Source organism: Canis lupus, chromosome 13, assembly GCF_048164855.1.
Source record: "Canis lupus baileyi chromosome 13, mCanLup2.hap1, whole genome shotgun sequence".
Classification (NCBI taxonomy): domain Eukaryota; kingdom Metazoa; phylum Chordata; class Mammalia; order Carnivora; family Canidae; genus Canis; species Canis lupus.
The window spans coordinates 63,226,455-63,245,233 of NC_132850.1; the positions used below are offsets into that span (position 1 = coordinate 63,226,455).

The 18,779-nt window shown below is 44.5% G+C and overlaps 1 protein-coding gene across 1 annotated transcript in view; it reads left to right on the forward strand.

The window, feature by feature from the left end:
* TLL1 (tolloid like 1) overlaps positions 1-18,779 on the forward strand; it is a 192,425-nt gene that overhangs the window by 133,268 nt on the left and 40,378 nt on the right. Inside the window, exons 11-15 of the mRNA XM_072773841.1 lie at positions 1,088-1,204; positions 2,110-2,255; positions 14,087-14,282; positions 16,107-16,232; positions 17,866-18,026. Of these exons, the coding sequence (XP_072629942.1) occupies positions 1,088-1,204; positions 2,110-2,255; positions 14,087-14,282; positions 16,107-16,232; positions 17,866-18,026 (746 nt within the window). The remainder of the gene's footprint in view (positions 1-1,087; positions 1,205-2,109; positions 2,256-14,086; positions 14,283-16,106; positions 16,233-17,865; positions 18,027-18,779) is intronic.

The following is an 18,779-nucleotide window of genomic DNA, read 5'->3' on the forward strand; positions in this document are numbered from 1 at the left end:
TAGTATGTGTGCGTGTGTTCCGAAGAGAACGTTTCATTAAACTCCCATCGAAGAACCCAAACGAAAGCTAAATGTTGGAGCACACCTGTGTTTGGAACGCCTTGCACCCGCGTGCCCGGGGAGTGGGCCAGCGCCCGGTGCCCTGTGGCCCAGCTGTCGCGGGGCCGCCCCCCCATCCCGAGGCCTGTTCCTCGAAGCGCAGCTGTCACAGGCAGCTCGGGTCCCTTGCTGGTGGAGGCTCAGGTGCCCCTCCATGCGCTCTGCGTGGGAGGCCACCTGCTACCAGGCCCCTGGCCTTCCACGCGCACCCGCAGCCTCAGGGACGGCTCGTCCCGTGCCCCGAGGGGACTGTGCCACCCGGGAGAGCACTTGGTCACCTGTTGGCTGCCGGCAGCAGTTTCCTTTGGGTTGACCCCTCTTTGCCTTCTACTTAAGCTACGAATGACCTCGCTGCCGGGGGCTCGGGGGCAGAAATGGTGACCATGCGGTATTGGTGGAAACTGATTTCCCGGGGGTGGGCAGATCTCACCCTTCTGTGGTCGTGCGAGAATTCAGAGCACGAGGGCAAGCCCGCCGGCAGCCTCCGATTCTTCTGGGGGGTGAGGGTGTGATGCCCTGCGGCCGGGGCCACGCTCGCCCAGGAGGGCTGCCCGGCCCAGCAGGTGCAGCACCCACTTGGGGCCCCCACGCCCCTAAGCAAGTAGCTCCCCTGCCACGATGCACCTGGAGCCCACGTGTCCGGGTGGGTACACCCCCTCCTCGGGGGGACGGAGCAGCCCCGGCCTTGCCTGGAAGCCGTGACCCGTTCCGGGCCTGCCCTCGGCACCGGCCGCTTGCCGATCCTCCGGGCAGCCGTGGTGGCCCGCTCGCCCCTGAGGATGGCAAGTGCTCGCGTCCTCAGGGCAGACCCGCAGGGACCCCTCACCTCATCCGCTGCAGGACGGGGCCGCCAAGGCCACTTGGAGCCCAGGCCCTGGGGACGGAGCCCAGGAGCCCGATGGGGTTTCTTTTATGTGACTTGCAGCTGGGGCAGAAGCCCGTCCGCGGGGCGTGTTTAGGAGTCTCTGTGTCCTCTTATTGCTTTCAGGTAGGTTCTGTGGGGACAAGTTGCCTGAAGTCCTCGCCTCCACGGACAGCAGGATGTGGATCGAGTTTCGCAGCAGCAGTAACTGGGTGGGCAAGGGCTTCGCCGCGGCCTACGAAGGCAAGTAGGCCTCCCCCCCCCGCCCCCCGAGGTACATGGGCTCCCCGAGGGCTCTCTGCGGTCCCGGGCGCTCTGGAGCTGTCCCCGCCGTCACCAGAGCGACCCCATGACAAGTACTCGGTGAATTAAAATCGTAAGAAGAAGCTCCTTCTGGTCCCAGCCCCCGGGTGACATCTGGTGTGTGGGGGGTGGGCAAGAGCTCTCAGCTTTGCATTTCTTTCCATGAAGGTATTAAAGTCTGTGGGTATTTGGTGCCCCCGCTGCCCAAGCTCCCCGCTACAGGGAGCTGCACAGGAGGTGCTTGGGCGCGGTCCTGGGGCGCCTGCCTGGGGGGGCAGCACTGGGGGCCACTGCTGCTTGGCTCGGCCTGTGCCCCCCGGAGCCCTCGCCGGCCAGGTGACGGCCGCAGCGGCCTCCCGGGGCTGCCTCTGCTCCCCCGGGCCTCGGGCTGGAGGCCAGCCTCCTGCCTCCCTGGAGCGGGGCTGTGGGGCCGCAGGGGGGCCCGGGGCCCGGGGCGACTCCCCGAGCTGCTGCCTTGCCTGAGCTCAGAAGACGGTAAGAACCAGCCCGGGGGATCCTACAGCTCGTGATAGGACAGCAGCACGCAGGGGGTGGGTGCACGCAGGGGGCACCCGCAGATCTCCAGGCTCCTCAAAAGTCAAAAAAAATATGCAATCGTGCATTCCCGTGCTGTATTCTAATATTTATAGTTAACTGGCGAGGCTCCTTCCATCTAAATATTTATCACAGTACAACCAGCCAACTTTGATTTTTTTTTTTTTTTTTTAATAGCCTGGTCTTTACAAACTCAGCTACAGGCACTAGACTCAAATGTCATTCTCAGAAGGAAGCGAAAACGCAACGTTTATTTATGGGTTTATTTACGTGTTTGTTTCCGCCCCCAGCAATCTGCGGAGGCGAGATCCGCAAGCACGAGGGGCAGATTCAGTCCCCGAATTACCCTGATGACTACAGGCCCATGAAGGAATGTGTGTGGAAAATAACGGTGTCGGAGGACTACTACGTGGGACTGACTTTCCAGGCCTTCGAGGTAACCCCCCGCGCCCCGAAACCACAGGCCACCTAAGGGGACCCTCGGTAAACAAGCGGAGGCCCAGACGGAGGCCCAGACGGCACCAGCCTCTCCATCAGCGAAGGAGCACGGGGAGGGGGGCCCTTAAGAGGTGACATCAACAGTGAAAGAGGGTTTTTTCCTTCTTCTTCTTCTTCTTCTCTCCTCCTGTTGCAGACATTTTCAAGAAGATTAAAGTGAGTTTACATTATCTGGGCAATCGGAATCAGAATGTTTGAAGTCCTGACAGTAGTTTCTTCTGGCAAATGCACAGGCTTGTTGCACAGCGCCCATTAGCTAGTGGGACTTTCTGTGTCTTCTAAGCTAGGAGGGGAGAAGGCGGACGGACGGTCCTTTTTCTGTTGTCCTCGTCATTATGGAGGAGATCCGTCTCTTGCCTCTTTTTTTTTTTTTTTACCATTCTGCAGAAAGCTGGTTATGTCAGAAATAGAGATTTAAGTGTTTTTTGCTTTCGATTTCCTCCGAAGTAGACAGCTGGGAGGCGAGGGCACCACCAGCACGTTCGATGAGGGGCCAATAAACCAAAGGTCAGTCAGAGTCTGGAGCCAAGGCCCGGCTCCCGAGCGGCCGTGAGTCACTGTCACGCGGCCCGGAGAGCTGGATTAGGTGTCAGAGGGCGCTTGTGGCGAACTCCCGAGTGTGCTTACACCAGAGGACCCTGGGCCACGGGGATAGCAGTGACGAGACGGTGGTGGCGGCTTCCGACAGCGCTTAGGGACCCAGATGCCGTAACTGGGGACTGCTTCTTCACTGATTAGACGGTGGATCCTCTGGCCGAGCCATCGGGGGGCAGGCGGGCTCCCCCGCCCCGAGCCAGGGTGTGCTTGGCCCGAGGCCGTGCATGGGGGGGCCTGTGTCCCCACCGCAGAAGCACCGGGACAACCCAGGCCCGGCCCACAGGCCCAGGGCATCGCCCGCCTCCTGGGCCCTGACCTCTGCCCCTTCGCACGGGCCGCTTGGTGTCCCCGACGTACCGCCTTTTAGGGCAAAAGAACGGTCTTCTCTTACAGGAGCGTCACGTTGTGCTACCTGCTCCTCTGCCAGATAATATTTCGTATTTTCGGCAACTGCGGTTCTTGAGATCGTTTGATTCATGTTTGAATGTTGTTATTTTGCCGGATTGATGATATTGCGGACGTTGCTCGAATAGGCCCCCTGATTGCCCACGGTGAACTAACTGGGCAGGACTCCCCTGCTGTTTAGAACCAAATAACTGGGGGATCCCCGGGTGGCTCAGCAGTTTAGCACCTGCCTTTGGCCCGGGGCATGATCCTGGAGTCACGGGATCGAGTCCCACGTCGGGCTCCCTGCATGGAGCCTGCTTCTCCCTCCTCCTGGGTCTCTGCCTCCCTCTCTCTCTGTGTCTATCATAAATAAATAAATAAATAAATAAATAAATAAATAAATAAATAAGTCTTTAAAAAAAAAAAAGAACCAAATAACTGGTTCAGCGGAGACTTGTCTGCCCAAGGACTGCGTTCCTCGTATCTTCTGATGTTGCGAATGGTCAAGAGCTGACCTGCCTTTCAAGGTATGATTCGGTGTCTGTGGACTGGTCCGTTCCCGACACGGCGCAGCGGGCGCCCCTGAGGCCCCATTCCGAGCATCTGAGACCTGAGGTTCGGTCCGGAGCCGCAGAAGCCTTAGCTGGTGCGCGGCGTTCTGCTCAGCGCCAGCGTCGTCACCGCCAGAGTCTCCGAAAATCGGCCAGCGGAGGGGCAGGCAGGCGGGCAGCACTCAGACCCGCGCCCCACACGGAGTGGCTGCTTGATAAAGATTCGTTGATTGAGCGAATGGAAAGGTTATTCCTAAGGTTTGGGATCCAGGAGAAGTCCTGTCATGCTCGGCTGACGGCACGTCTTACCTACGGTCTCTAGGAGCCTTTCTCCGTCTTGCTGGCGTGTCCTTCTTCATCTTGCTGCCATTTCCTTATGTCTCTGCTCCTCTGCTCATAAACTGGACATACTTAAATATCTGACAGGCCCCCGATCTTCAAATGACCAGGACCAAACCCTGGAAGGTCTTGTCCTGCTCACTGGCCCGTCTTCCTCAGTCTCCCAGTGAAGGATTCACTATGTCAGTGTCACTGCTGACTCCAGGAAGAGCGCTGATGCCACTTTTTCTCTTAAACCCCGAGGCCAGTCAATTAGGGTGTTTCATTCGCCTCGTCTCCAGCAAAGCCCCACACAGGATCGCTGAATCCCAGCTTTCCGACCGCTCTGCTCCCCGCTGCTGCCCGTTCTCTCGGAACGTGGGGAGACCTTCACGTCTCTACTCTTGCCCCATATATCCTGATCTCCACACGGCAGCCACACGGACCCTTTTACGATGTCAGTTAGGTCGTAACACTGTGCTTCCGTTCTTTTGGCTGGGGGGCAGGGGGCAGGGAGGCAGGGAAGGAGGGGACGCTGCGCCTCTGGGTCGATTAAGTGGCCAACTCTTGATTTGGGCTCAAGGTTGTGAGGTGGACCCCATATCAGGTCTGCCCTCAGTGGGGAGTCTGCTTGAGGCTCTCCCCCTCTCCCGCAGCCCCTCTCCCTGCATATGTGTGCTCTCTCTCTCTCTCTCAAATAAATAAATCAATCTTAAAAAAATTCTTTCAAGAGTTTTCTATCACACCTAAAATAAAAACCAGACTCGGTGATCATGGACCAAGTCAACCCAAGACTGGTCCCAAGCTCCTTCTCACCCCCTCTAAGCCAGCCTCTTTGGATTTCTTTCTTTTCCTTGGAAATACCAAGGTTACTCGATGTTGTAGCATGTGCCACGGGGGCTCTTCTAGCCCTAAATCTATGCTTTTGTTCCTCTCCTTTCATTTGGGTCTCCGCTTAATCATTGCCTCCTTAAAAAGTCCTTGCCTGGTAGCTACTGAAAATATTTTCTTCTCTACAATTGTCTATAAGCCATTATTCTGTTTTGTGTCAGTTTATTGCACTCGTGACTACTGGAATTTACGTTATGGGTCTGCTCATTTGCAAAGTTACTGTCTCTCTCACTAAAATATGATCACCAGAGGGTGGGGATCTGAATCCACCTTGTCAATCTCCGTATCTCCAACACCATTAGATGCATGATTAATGCATGATGATGGGAGGGATGGAAAAATGGATGGGTTAGAGGTAAGGGAGCGTGAGAGTGCGTGATGACTGGCGGGTGGAAATCAATACGTCATTCCTTTATCAAAGGTACTAAGTTTCAGGGCAGAAGAAAACAAGCGTAGATAGCTAAGAAAAGTTTGATTATGCAGGACCTGATATGCCGTATGGCTCGATTTAGATAGATCCTGGGTTCTAAGAAATTCAGACGTGACAAGGAATTTAGGGATGTTCTGATATATCATCTAAATCTTCTAGGTAAGGGAAATGAACTTGTGCCGTTAACCTAGAGTCGTACAAGTTAGCACTAAAACCAACGCCAAAATCCAAGCATAGTCAATATGCATTACTCACAGGTTCTATATTTGTGAATTTGCATACTAACTAAAAAATTCTTTGTAACCCCTAAATCAACACTCATGGTGCCTTCTGGATCATTCACGGACATGCAGAGAGCTGCAAAATATTTGAGTCATCTGACATGCACGTTCCCAGCTATCACGTGCCTTATGGAGAAAAAGTGTATGTTAGATGAACAGTGTTCAGGCACGCGTCGTAACGCAATTGGCTGTGAGTTGTATTACTGAATTGGCGATAGATGTTACGGTGCATTTAAACTGAAACACACCAAACACAGGGTCGTAGGTCGATTGGTTGACAAAAGATTTGTGACTCGAGTGCACAGGAACCAATTCTAGATCTTCCCAAGAGCACTGAATCTGTATTTGCTAAGTTGAAGTGTTCAGCAACTTTATAGAAGTTAACTACCATGGGGACGCCCGGGGGGCCCAGCGGTGGAGCTCAGGGCATGACCCCGGGGTCCTGAGATCGAGTCCCGCATGAGGCTCCCCGCAGGGAGCCTGCTTCTCCCTCTGCCTGTGTCTCTGCCTCTCTGTGTCTCTCATGAATAAATAAATAAAATCTTAAACAAAAAAAAGAAACTTCCATAAATACTGAGAATCAACTGTGTATATATGTTTAATTTGTTCTAGTGGTCATTAGGTGATTTCTCTCATTTGATTAATCTGTACCTGTTTATATCAATTTATTTTCATTTACGTAATATATTTTCAATCTTTAGCTTATACATTTTATTTTGAAGATGTATAGTTAAAGTCCTCGCCACTTCTTGGTGTTTTGTCGTTTTGTCCGGCAAAACAGTTTTTATTCATTGATATCAGTCCTTGCCTTTATTCAAAAACTGTTTCTATTTTTAATTCTCTGTATTTACACTCTCCCCTTTCAGATAAAGGGGCCTTAGACAAATTTGTCCATCGTTTTGTTGACAGTATCATAAGGAACTTACTAGTTATCTATTATCGATATCATTCCTTGAGTTCGTGTCATGGCTTTGCCTCTTCTCATGCTACTTAGATTTTAATGTAAGTACAGAAAGAAAATCTGAACCAGTGTCTTTGTTAGCGAATTTCAGGTATCTTTGAGCAGGAAAGGATACTATTTGGAGGTCGACAGAGTTCTGCTACTTCTGTAATTGTACTTTTTGGGGAAGTTTTTTCTTCTCTAGTAGATGCATCGCCTCTAAAGGCTGGTACTGAAGTGGGTTGTACATGGGTTGTACATGTAGATCGTGTCGGAAATCCTCTTGGAGTCCTTTGTAAAGAAACCGCTATCTCACGATTTTGCTTGAGCACTTTCAGTGCAGAAATACGAACGAGAAAAAGGTTGGGAGCCTCGAAATGTTTACAGGAACGACTTCAAAGAAATGTCAATAAAGCAGAAAAGAAGTGAAACAAGCCCAGAGCTTACTTATGCTTACACTGAAATCCCCACATACATTAATTTAAGTGGGATTAAGTTTGAGGCACTTGTCAACCTTTCCGCGCACTCTGATTTGGTCACACGTTCCTTCCGAGAAGCACACACGTCAAGTCGTCTTACCCATCATCGCGGCAGCTGCGCAACTGTAGACTATGTACTGAGGTTCTTATCTTGATCCTTTGAGTATTGCCTGACTAAGTAATCCTTTAATTCTTTTAAATATTTTATTTTATTATTTTTTTTAATGACAATTCTTTTATTATTATTATTTTTTATTTATTTATGATAGTCACACAGAGAGAGAGAGAGAGAGAGAGAGGCAGAGACACAGGCAGAGGGAGAAGCAGGCTCCATGCACCGGGAGCCCGACGTGGGATTCGATCCCGGGTCTCCAGGATCGCGCCCTGGGCCAAAGGCAGGCGCCAAACCGCTGCGCCACCCAGGGATCCCTAATTCTTTTAAATATTTTATATTGTTTAAGTTAACTGGTCTTCGAAACCACCTAGGAAGCCAAGACAGAGACTTCAAGTAGTTGACATTGTTCTGTTGGCCGCGTACTGTGTCTGGATGTTTGGCTAAGAATATATAGTGGTTAAGGAGTTAAAAGAGAACTAAGTAGCCCTTCAGATTTGCGGTTTAGGCCGTAGTTCTGCCCTGAAAGATAGCGTCCGTTCCCCTGAATATGCTGCCCAAGGTCACACAGGTCATAACTGGTAGGGCTGGGACTGAAATCCGTTCCGTCGCCTGTACCGCCCTGGGCCCAGGTCCCCGTAGCCGAGAGAGGCATCTCTGTTCTCTCACGCTGTCAATTCCTTCCCTTTATAACTGTCTTCATTTGTGCATTTGTGTTGTTTAATCAACATCTGTTTGTCAGTCAGGGGCATGTCTGTTTTGTTCACCTCTGCTTATACACTGTGAAGTGTGTATTTTCTGGCACTGGTAGGTTTTCAGTGAATATTTGTTAAGATTAAGAGGGAGTAAAAGTAATTGTGTCGTGAAAAGAAAAAAAAAAATCGAATGGCAGCATTAAAAAAGCCAAGTCACATGAAGTAGACCTAATCCAGACTCATGATTTTCATTGTCACAGGGTCGAATGTATAAATTTTCTCTCTGTTTTTGGGCTGTAATGATCTAAGTATCCATATTAAGTAATATCAAATAACAATAACAAAATAATATTATATGATTGAATATTAAATATGATAGTAACAAATTTTAAAATAATGATCTATTATGAAGCTTTTCTGCCTTTTATTCAAAATTCTTTTGCTTGATAGCATCATGTCCTAGACTTTATTGGATTTTTCCCGTTACTAAAATTAATTTATTTTTAGTTTTATCATTTTAACAAGAGCGTATGTAGTAGTATACCTATGAGGAATCCACACAGATATAGAAATCCCCCAAATTAACTTATTTTTAGTGATAAATGCTAATCTACATTGTTTTTTTAGTCATGCTTTTCTTTTTTTTATATATAAATTTATTTTTTATTGGTGTTCGATTTGCCAACATATAGAATAACACCCAGTGCTCATCCATCAAGTGCCCCCTCAGTGCCTGTCACCCAGTCACCCCCACCCCCCCGATAGTCATGCTTTTCTTGAACAATTTTTCCTTCAAAGCGAAAAGTAATGACTAGCATTGTTCCCTGTGTATATGATCTTAAATTATATTATTTCTAGAAGTTTAATCGTTTATGTAGTTGATTACATTAGTTATACATTTTTAAACTTTATTTTTTATTTAAAGTTAATTAATTAACATATAATGTATTATTGGATTCAGAGGTAGAGGTCAGGGATTCGTCAGTCTTCTACAACACCCAGGGCTCATGACATCCCGTGCCCTCCTTAATGCCCATCACCAGTTACCCATCTCCTCTCCCCTCCGGTGACCCTCAGTTTGTTTCCTATGATTAAGAGTCTCTTTCAGTTTGTCTCCCTCTCTGATTTCATCTTGTTTTATTTTTTCCCCTCTTCTCCTATGATCCTCTGTTTTGTTTCTTAAATTCCATGCATGAGACCCCATGGTAACTGTCTTTCTCTGATTGACTTCTTTCACTTAGTGTAATACCCTCTAGTGCCATCCACTTGCTGCTACATTAACTATACTTGAGAACTACATTCTAACAGTCACAGGAGAGGGTTGCTTTCATTATTACAGTAAATTTTTAAAAAACATAAAATTTACTATATTAACTTTTTTTTTTTTTTTAAGATTTTATTTACTTATTTGTGAGAGGGATGAGCAGGAAGGAGAGGGAGAGGCAGGCTCCCATGAGCAGGGAGTCGTCTTAGGGTTCGATCCCAGAACCTGAGCTGAAGGCAGATGCTTAACACCTGAGCCACCCAGGCGCCCCCATCTTAACCATTTTAAAGTGTACAGCTCAGTAGGTTTAAGCACATCCACATTGTGCACCTTGTCTCTAAAAGTCTGTTCGTCTTGCAAAATCGAAACTTCCTACCCCCAAACAACTCCCCTTTCTCCCCTACCCCAAGCCCATGGCAACCACTTTTCTAATTCCTGTTGCTGTGAATTTGACTAGTCTAGGTACCTCGCAGAAGTGGAATCCTTCAGCCCCTTCTTTTTTGTGACTGGCTTATCTCACTCAGTGTAATATCTGCAAAGTTCATCCATGTTGTAGCACATGAAAGGATTTCTCTCATTTCTAAGGCTGAATAACATTCCGCTGTATGTATATTCAGCATTTTGTGGATATATTCATCCATTGATGGACATTTGGATTGCTTCCACCTTTGATCATTGTGAATAATGCTGGTATGACTGTGAAGGTGCAAACGTCTCTTCCAGACTCTGCTCTCAGTGTTTTAGAAACAGATCAAGAAGTGGGATTGTTGAATCAAATGGAGGATTTTTAGTTTTTCTGGGAGAGCTTTTATTGCATCCATAATCTAGAAGTTTTGGAGTTTTCAGAGCTTTTTACAAATAACTAGGTAGATGTTTTTGCAACATTTATTTGGACATTTGGTTATAAAATGAAGGCAAAGTGTGTGATTAGATCCTAAACCTGGGCATGGTCCCTCTTTTGACCACAAAGCTCTGCACTAGTTGACAGTTTTAGAATGAGAGGCTGACTATAGGTTACATTTAATTGATTTTAGTTCTTGCTAAATAAACATCACTCAGCTTTTCCATGATTTTTTTTTAATCTGCCAGTAAAAGGCATAAGCTGCACATAGTAATGAAATGTAATATTAATCCCTCCCAGCTAATCTCAGTACTCATTCTTCCTTTTTTTGTGTGTGTATTTGAATCTACTTCCAATATCATTTTAATGTCAGTTCCCTAAAACCTGTTCAGAGCTTACTGTCACTGTCCTCGTGTCCTAATTGTACATATTTGGTCTGTTTACATTGTGATAAGCTTGCCACATTTGTATATGGTTTATGCTCTGATTATCTTAAAGCCTATAATAAATCAGCATCATCATTATCAAAGCATACTTATTACATGTGTAATTGTGCATGACATTGCATTCAGGTTCCAGATATGAACTGTGTCCATGCTGTAACTCAAGAAGAAATTGCTTTTTCTTTCTTTCTTTCTTTTTCTTTCTTTCTTTCTTTCTTTCTTTCTTTCTTTCTTTCTTTCTTTCTTTCTTTTTTTTTTATAAACCATTGACTTTGGTGTTCTTTTTTCTTATGGAGCTAAAACACCAATTGACTTATCCCTTTTTTAGCTTCAGTCATATTTATTCCTACCCATTCTGTGTATTAATTTATTGAAGTAATTGATATAGCCAGAGAAAATATTACGCAAATGACATAATTGAAAGCACTCAAACTTTCATTTGTGCTCACCGTCATCACTCTTGTGTAGATGTAGAAGAGGCACCATTATAATTGACACCAATAGAGCACAGGTTCATTGTGCTCGTGTTGCCACTAGAATTAATGCAGTTAAACTGAAAAATCGGTAAGCAAAGATCATTGAGGTCATTGATAAGATATCTATGTTGTTGTAAAGGGATAATGTGTTTTTAAATAGCACAAGGTCATATATTTAAGACACATTTTATTTTCTAGACAGTCGAACGACTGTGGTATTTACAATGTGAGAATGCAGTATATGTCTCGGTTGTGTGACCCCCTAACACAAAGTGCATGATATTTAATATGTAAGTAGTACGTAATAAATAGGTGCTGGTGGAATTGATCCTAAAATTGGCCATTTTTGTGCATTTTACCCGTGAAATGTTTACATTTTGTTTATCATATAAAATATTTAAACCCCTAATTTTTTTTTACTAAGCAACCAGTGAATATATGGGTACTTTAAATTAAAATTTAAAGAGATCTGTTATATACCTGTTAAAAGAACAGAGTGAGTTTCATGTACAGGGAAATATCCATTATCCTATTTCTTTTTAATCACTGAATAAATATAATTTTTTTTTTGTTTCTTTCTTGGTAGCGTCTGTCTTGCATTCTTCTTCATTGAAGTGGTAATTTTTGAAAGCCATTATTTCTTCAAGACAGTAATTAAAAACCCTTTCTAATTAGCCTTCTTATTTTTTTATCCTAGTATGGCTTATAATATGAACCAATTTTATTTTTCTTAGTTGACCTGTGAAAAACAGCTTTTTGTATTGTGTATTCACACTTCCTTCCTTTTTTTTTTTTTTTTTTTTAGATTTTATGTATTTATTCATGAGAGACACACAGAGAGAGAGAGAGGCAGAGACACAGGCAGAGGGAGAAGCAGGCTCCATGCAGGGCGCCCGACGCGGGACTCGATCCCGGGCCCCCAGGATCACGCCCTGGGCTGAAGGCGGCGCTGAACCGCTGAGCCACCCGGGCGTCTCTTCCTTTCTTTTTCTAACTCATTCTTTCCCTTCTCTTCTAAAATGACTCCTGAGTCAGGAGCAGTTCATTCTGTGCTGCTCAGGCGGGTGAGGAGAGGTTAGCTTGCTGAGACCTTTGCTATTTTCCCTAGTTTGTCACTGTTTCAGTGTCCTTATTCTTTTATCCAGTCTCAACCTGTAACATTTGGGATATTATTTTATGTGTCCTCTTGACCGAAGAAAGGCCTTTGACCATCTGGAAATGTTCTCATCTTTATAGAGAACTCTGATTTTGAAAGGAGTATATTAAAAGCTGAGAAGAGGCAGTATGTAAATAGCTGGTCAGCTTGCCCTTGTCATCCTTGGTGACTAAGTTACAAGTGTCACTGCTGTCTCACCCAAGCCATCTCTCTAAAAAGCTATAGTCTTAAAAATGTGCTTTAAAAATGAGGTAGTCTTTATGGTAAATATTTTTCCCTTCTTTCCCATAATTCCACACAACACAGAAAATACATTTTTTAGGGAAAAAAAACCCCATGATTTGTAAATCAAGCCCAATGAGTACCTACTGAAGGTATAATTTAAAATTATTAATACTCCCCCCACTTCTCCTACTTCTCATCTTGTTTTACTTTATAGTTTTCTATAGAATTCATGGGTTGCTAATATTTTATGATTTCATTATTTATCCTATTTGTTGTCCCTTTACTCTCTATCCACCAGTAGCATGTAAGATCCAAGAGAGCGAAGCTCTTTGTTATGTTGCCGAAGGGTGCACACCAAGCAGTGAGAAGAGTGCCTAGAAGAGAAAGGACATTAAATATTTGTTGAAGGAGTGAATGAATCCTCCTGATTTGTCACTGGGAAAAGGGCAGCAGCAAATGTAGTAATTAGTTCTGACCTAATCTGTCCTTCAAAATCTGTTGTTTTCTATTTGTCCTTAGGCTATCTAATATGAAGATTGTCATTTTTAATGTATTGACAATTTCTAGGGCACCTGGATGGCTCAGTCGGTTAATCGTCTGCCTTTGGCTCAAGTCTTGACCCCAGGGTCTTGGGATCGAGTCCCACATGGGGTTTCCTGCTCCGCAGGGAGCCTGCTTCTCCCTTCCCTCTGCCACTCCCCCTGCTTGTGCTCTGTCTCTCTGTCAAATAAATAAATACAATCTTAAAAAATAGAAACAATTTCTGAATTTTTTTTTTTTTTTTTTTTTTTTTTTTTACAGAAAATAAGCCAGCTACTTATTAGAGATTGTTTTATAATTTGAAAAACAAGTTGCAAATTTTGGTTTGTTGTTTTTGGAAGTTTGGGGCCAAAACATAGATTCATGAACATGAAGTTCTTCATAAAATGTCATAGGTCTGAGCTTTTATTTGAGTTGTTTAAGGAAAGAGATTGAGTTCCTGCAGGTTCTATGGGTTGGGAGCCTGTTGGGGTAAAAGGTCTCCCCTGAACCCTGAACAGCCGTTATTACCTTGAGGAAGGAATAGGTCGTGCTGATTCTACACAGTCTTTCGATAGCTATGCTGACTGTGGGTCAAGAATTTCAGAGACTAGGAAGTATGTAGTTTATATTATGAATTAGTCCTTTAAAAAGAGATTCAGGCCCGTAAACCATGCAATATCTATCAGCAGAGTCTGGGTCAGGCTTCTCTATGAATAAGATAACAGTTTTGTCCGTGAAGCAACGGCAATTTTTATGTTTCAGAACAAATTATACGTTGCTTATAGCATATCTGGCCTAGATTTTTAATGATAATTTTAAGTCTGAATTTTGTTTAGCTCTTTTTTTTTTCTCCAAAGAATTACTATGGGTACTTTTATTTTCTTTTAAAAGGCAGTTAACATCTGTTGGTTGTGACACATGTGAATGCACTCTCCCATAGATTTCTGTATCTCCCTCTGTCCACCAGAAAAATAGGCCCTTTGTTCACGCGCAGTGTAGATCTTGCCATGCACGCTCACAAGAAAAGCTCTCATTTGGTGTTAAATAACTTGTCATGTGACCCTGGCAGGATTATGGCTGAGAACCAATATTACTCTTTCTGCAAAAATTGATTTATCTGCTAATTAAATATATCTTCACATATTTTTTTTATTGTTGCAGATTGAAAGACATGACAATTGTGCCTATGACTACCTAGAAGTTCGGGATGGAACCAGTGAAAATAGCCCTTTGATAGGGCGTTTCTGTGGTTATGATAAACCTGAAGATATCAGATCTACCTCCAATACCTTGTGGATGAAATTTGTTTCTGATGGAACTGTGAACAAGGCAGGGTTTGCTGCCAATTTTTTTAAAGGTAACTTGAAATCATTTAAAGTGGTGAGGTCTTGTTGGTCAGGGATAAATGTGAGTTTCCCTAACCCTAAGAGAGAGAACTATAGTGAAGTTATGCTGAAAGTTAAGAATGCACTGTGCATACAGATATTTTAATGATTTTTGGTGGTAAAAGGTTCTTGGTAAAATACTGGAGTTTGGAACTTTGTAGCACAGGGTAGGAACTCCATTAGGAGATTTTACCTACTGTTTTTATGAAATATCAAAACTGCAAAATCCAGAAAGGGGATTTAGACAAGGAGAAAACCTTCACAACATGATAAACAGAAGACTCGTAACCAGAAGAAGCCATTCATCAGTTTGTTTACAGGTGACATCATTTCTGAGCCATCCTGTAGACCATAATGTTCGACCACATTGGAAATAATGCATGGCCTCCGTAGCAGAACCGTCCGATACTTTAAATGCCTTCGGGACAAAGAATTATCATTGGTCAGCTTTCATTTTAAATTGCGGAACCAAATTTTAGTATATTTTCAGGTCCCATAGTTGGTGTGCTCTGATGAGGTAAAAAGAACGATTTTATTTATTTATTTTTTCAAGGATTTATGTATTTATTTGAGAGAGAAAGAGAGAATATGGAGGGGGAGAGAGAGTCTCAAGCAGACTCCACGCCAAGCATGGAACCTGATGCGGGGCCCCATCCCAGGGCCCTGAGATCACAGCCCGAGCCAGAACAGCTGGAGCCTTAAACAATTGGCCCCCCCAGCCAGCACCCCAAGAGAAAGCCATTTTAGTGCAAAAAGCATCAGACTTAATTTTACAAAATTCACAAGCATGTGACATTGTGACACTGTAAAATAATACTCTCTCACGGGGTCAGAAAACAAAAAGTTTCTCTATGCTGATTTTTTATAGAATAAATGATGGATTTAGTTGTGCATGTCAAAATTTAGTGTGAATGATAACCAGATATTTTTGTTATTTAAAAAACAGCATAGTGGATCTTTCCCTGAGAATTGCTTAGGTATTCACCATATGATCTGAAAGGCAAAAACAAAAACAAAAACAAAAAAACAAAAAAATGAAAGGCAGAGAACTTTGTTACTTTCACCAGCTGCGCTCAAAATATTTCTTAAAAAGTATATGTATGAAAAAAAAAAGTATATGCATGTGCTTCAGTTCTGTAGTATTTTATAGTAGAGGAAGCATAGCGTCGTCGAGATCGTCTCCTGGGATGCTGATCTATTTGGTCATAGAGATGGTCAGCGTTTGGCCAATGTGGGATTTCCCCAGAGGATATTGTCCGCTATTTTCTTAACTCACACAAGGTTACTCCTGAGAATTGAAATTATGGAATATTTGGTCATATATGTTGTTCCCAATAGCGTATATTATTCGTACATATATTCACAAAATGAAATCAACAAGTGAAGCTATATGTTTTTCAATAAGTTTTTCTATTTTATTCTGGAATTCTCATGTTATAAGAATTCCCTTTGACCGTAACATCAGGAAAAAAAACAAAACAAAACAAAAAAAACCACCAAGACACATACGTGTCAGAGATGTCAGAGATAAGGTGATCTTCATTTGACACCGCTGTGGATCCCGAGTCCTTGTCTTGCTGCTTAGGCCATCGGGGTTGCGGGGAGGACATGCGGGTAGGCCGCGTCCCAAGGGCCTGCAGGTGGTTTCTGCTCCTTTGTTGGAGACGTCAGTTGTCTCCGTTTCAGAGTTTCTGAGTGTCATATTTTCAAAAAAAAAAGAAAAAAAATTATGCCTGAGTAGGTACAGGCCGACACCCTGACCGGGCTGTTGCCTGCGTGGCGCCCCGTCCTTGCAGAGGAAGACGAGTGTGCCAAGCCGGACCGCGGGGGCTGCGAGCAGCGCTGCCTGAACACCCTGGGCAGTTACCAGTGCGCGTGCGAGCCGGGCTATGAGCTGGGGCCCGACAAGAGGAGCTGTGAAGGTAGGCCTGGCCCCGGGCCCCCGCCCTTCCAGGCCCCTGGGCCTCCCGCTGTCCTCCCCGCCCTCCACAGTGACCTCTTCCCAACTGCTGGGACCCGGCCTGTGGCTCAGTTGACAGGAAACCCTGCCTGGGAGCTCGTCCCTCCGCTGGCCACCAGGCCGCCGGGTTTATTAGCTTGCGCTGTGTTTCTCCTCCCTCTCTCTTCTGCTCTATTTGTCTTATCATCTCTCTCTCTATCCATTTCTACTCTTATCTGTCTAGACCCAGGTTTTCACCCCCATCCATCACTTATTTTCACCTTCTCTTAACAGAGTTGATGAACACACCCCCCCTACCACGGCTCGGAGTCCTGAATCCACATGCTTGGTTTTATCTCCAGCACCTAGCACGAGCGTGAAGCAGCCGCCCAATGGGTTTCATTAATAAATGATCCATTAACAAAGGGATTTTGCCATTTCCTCTGCACATTCTAAGATGAGATTTCTTGCACAACGTTTTGTTAGTGTGTCCTGTGATCTCTTCCTTCAGAATTTAAAGCTGCTTCTTCCCCCCCACCCCATTTCCTATTTATTCCCTGCTCCATCCTATTGCTGGCCCCATACTTGAATTACAAAATAAATGGACCGATCTTCCTTCCTCTGTTCCGTCTCTCCTTTATTCTTCTCTCAGAATGTCTGCCCAAATCCTCTTCATAGAACGTGTAGCAGTTCAACATTACTTATCGTTATGTATTCACGAAGTTTACTTTTGGTGCTTCCCACAAAAATGTATATGTAAACTCCCTGAAAATGAGCACCTTTGTTCTCTACTGCGTCTGTAACACAGGACACAGCAGTGGTAAAGGTGGCAGATTTATTTGCTGAACAAATCAATGCCAAACCCTTACTGAGCTGAATAAGAAAATCAGAGACTGCCTGTTTCTTCTTAAAGTCTTAAACTTTTCTTTTTGGCAAAAGTCTCCATCCTTATCTATTAAGCTAATAATCTGCTCTCTGGGCTAGACTAAAACACCCGCAGTTATGAAGGCAAGGTGGCATCTTTAAAACAGAGGGCGTTAGTTCTCATAACTACCCTATGGTGTAGATATTGTCATAACCATTTAGAAGATGAGACAACTGACACCCAGTCTTCTTTATCTTGGTTGTCCAACTTTGCTTTTTTAAAAAAAAAAAAAAAAAAAGGTTGTATTTATTTATTTATTTGAGAGAGACGGAGATCGTGAGACAGAGCCCGAGTGGGGAGGAGAGGGAGAGGCAGCCTCCCCAGCCTCCCAGGAGAGGGAGCAGGGAGCTGACCTGGGGCTCCACCGCAGGGCCCTGGGATCATGACTTGAGCTGAAGGCAGACGCTTAACTGACTGAGCCCCCCAGGCGCCCCGTTGTCCAACTTCAAAGTGATCTGAGATGTCATACAGCCGTAATTTGCTTGGGTCCCAAGCAATGAATTCACAGCTTGTGAATGGGATTAGATAATTAAAATAGTTGTAGTAGGCGACGGCGTCTGCAGCTTTCTAGATTTTGAAAACTCTGGAAGATGATGGGAATTTAATGGGGAGATGTTTGGTTACCAGCAGAAAGGTGCTAAGAAGGGGATGACCCTATTAGGGGAAAACCTTGTCCTTTCCTTCCTTCTAGCGGCCTGTGGCGGACTTCTTACCAAACTTAACGGCACCATAACCACTCCAGGCTGGCCCAAGGAGTACCCTCCTAATAAGAACTGCGTGTGGCAGGTGGTCGCACCAACCCAATACAGAATTTCCATGAAGTTTGAGTTTTTTGAATTGGAGGGCAATGAAGTAAGTGAAAGATAAGTACATTCTTTTCTGTTGGGTTCTGGGAACCTCTGAAGACAAACTGGTCAGTGGAAGGACGGAGGAAGGAAGGATTGCAGCAGTACAACTGTGCAGATGTTGCAGTCTTTCTTTGCTGTACTGTTCATTTCTGCGACTGCTTGTAATTCCTCTTGGCATTGGATAATATTTTAGGCTATTTTGGGAGATTGAAAACTACCTAGAAGGGGTTTTTACTTAGTGTATTGGGATACAGCAATTTCTTGATTTATCAAAGAACTATGAAGAAATTAGGGTCAGCTTTATATCGCATTGACTTTTCTAAAAAAAAAAACAAAAGACAAAAAAAACCCCACAACAATCCATCAATCGACATTCAAAATCCACTGGTTGAGTCATAACAAAAATAGCCATTTTGGAGAGCCTGGTATGTTTATTTGTAGAAATGAGTATATTTTCTTTATGTAAGTAGTTTCTCGTTATGAATATGTTCATGATTCCCCAGTAAAGATACACTTTTTAATCTCAACAAATATGCGTTTAGTTGACACTGTCTTTTGTTTATAAAATATGGCTTGTTATAATGGAAGTCCAGTTTTCTGCCAGTTGACCGCATTTAAACAAGTGAAATCATTTATTTGAGAATTCCTATGTGCTAGTACACATGCACCAGATTCAAATGGAATGTCAAGCCTTGAAATGAGAAGTTTTAGGGCTTGTGTCCTTTGTATTATTGGTCAACATTGGCTTAATTTCGGT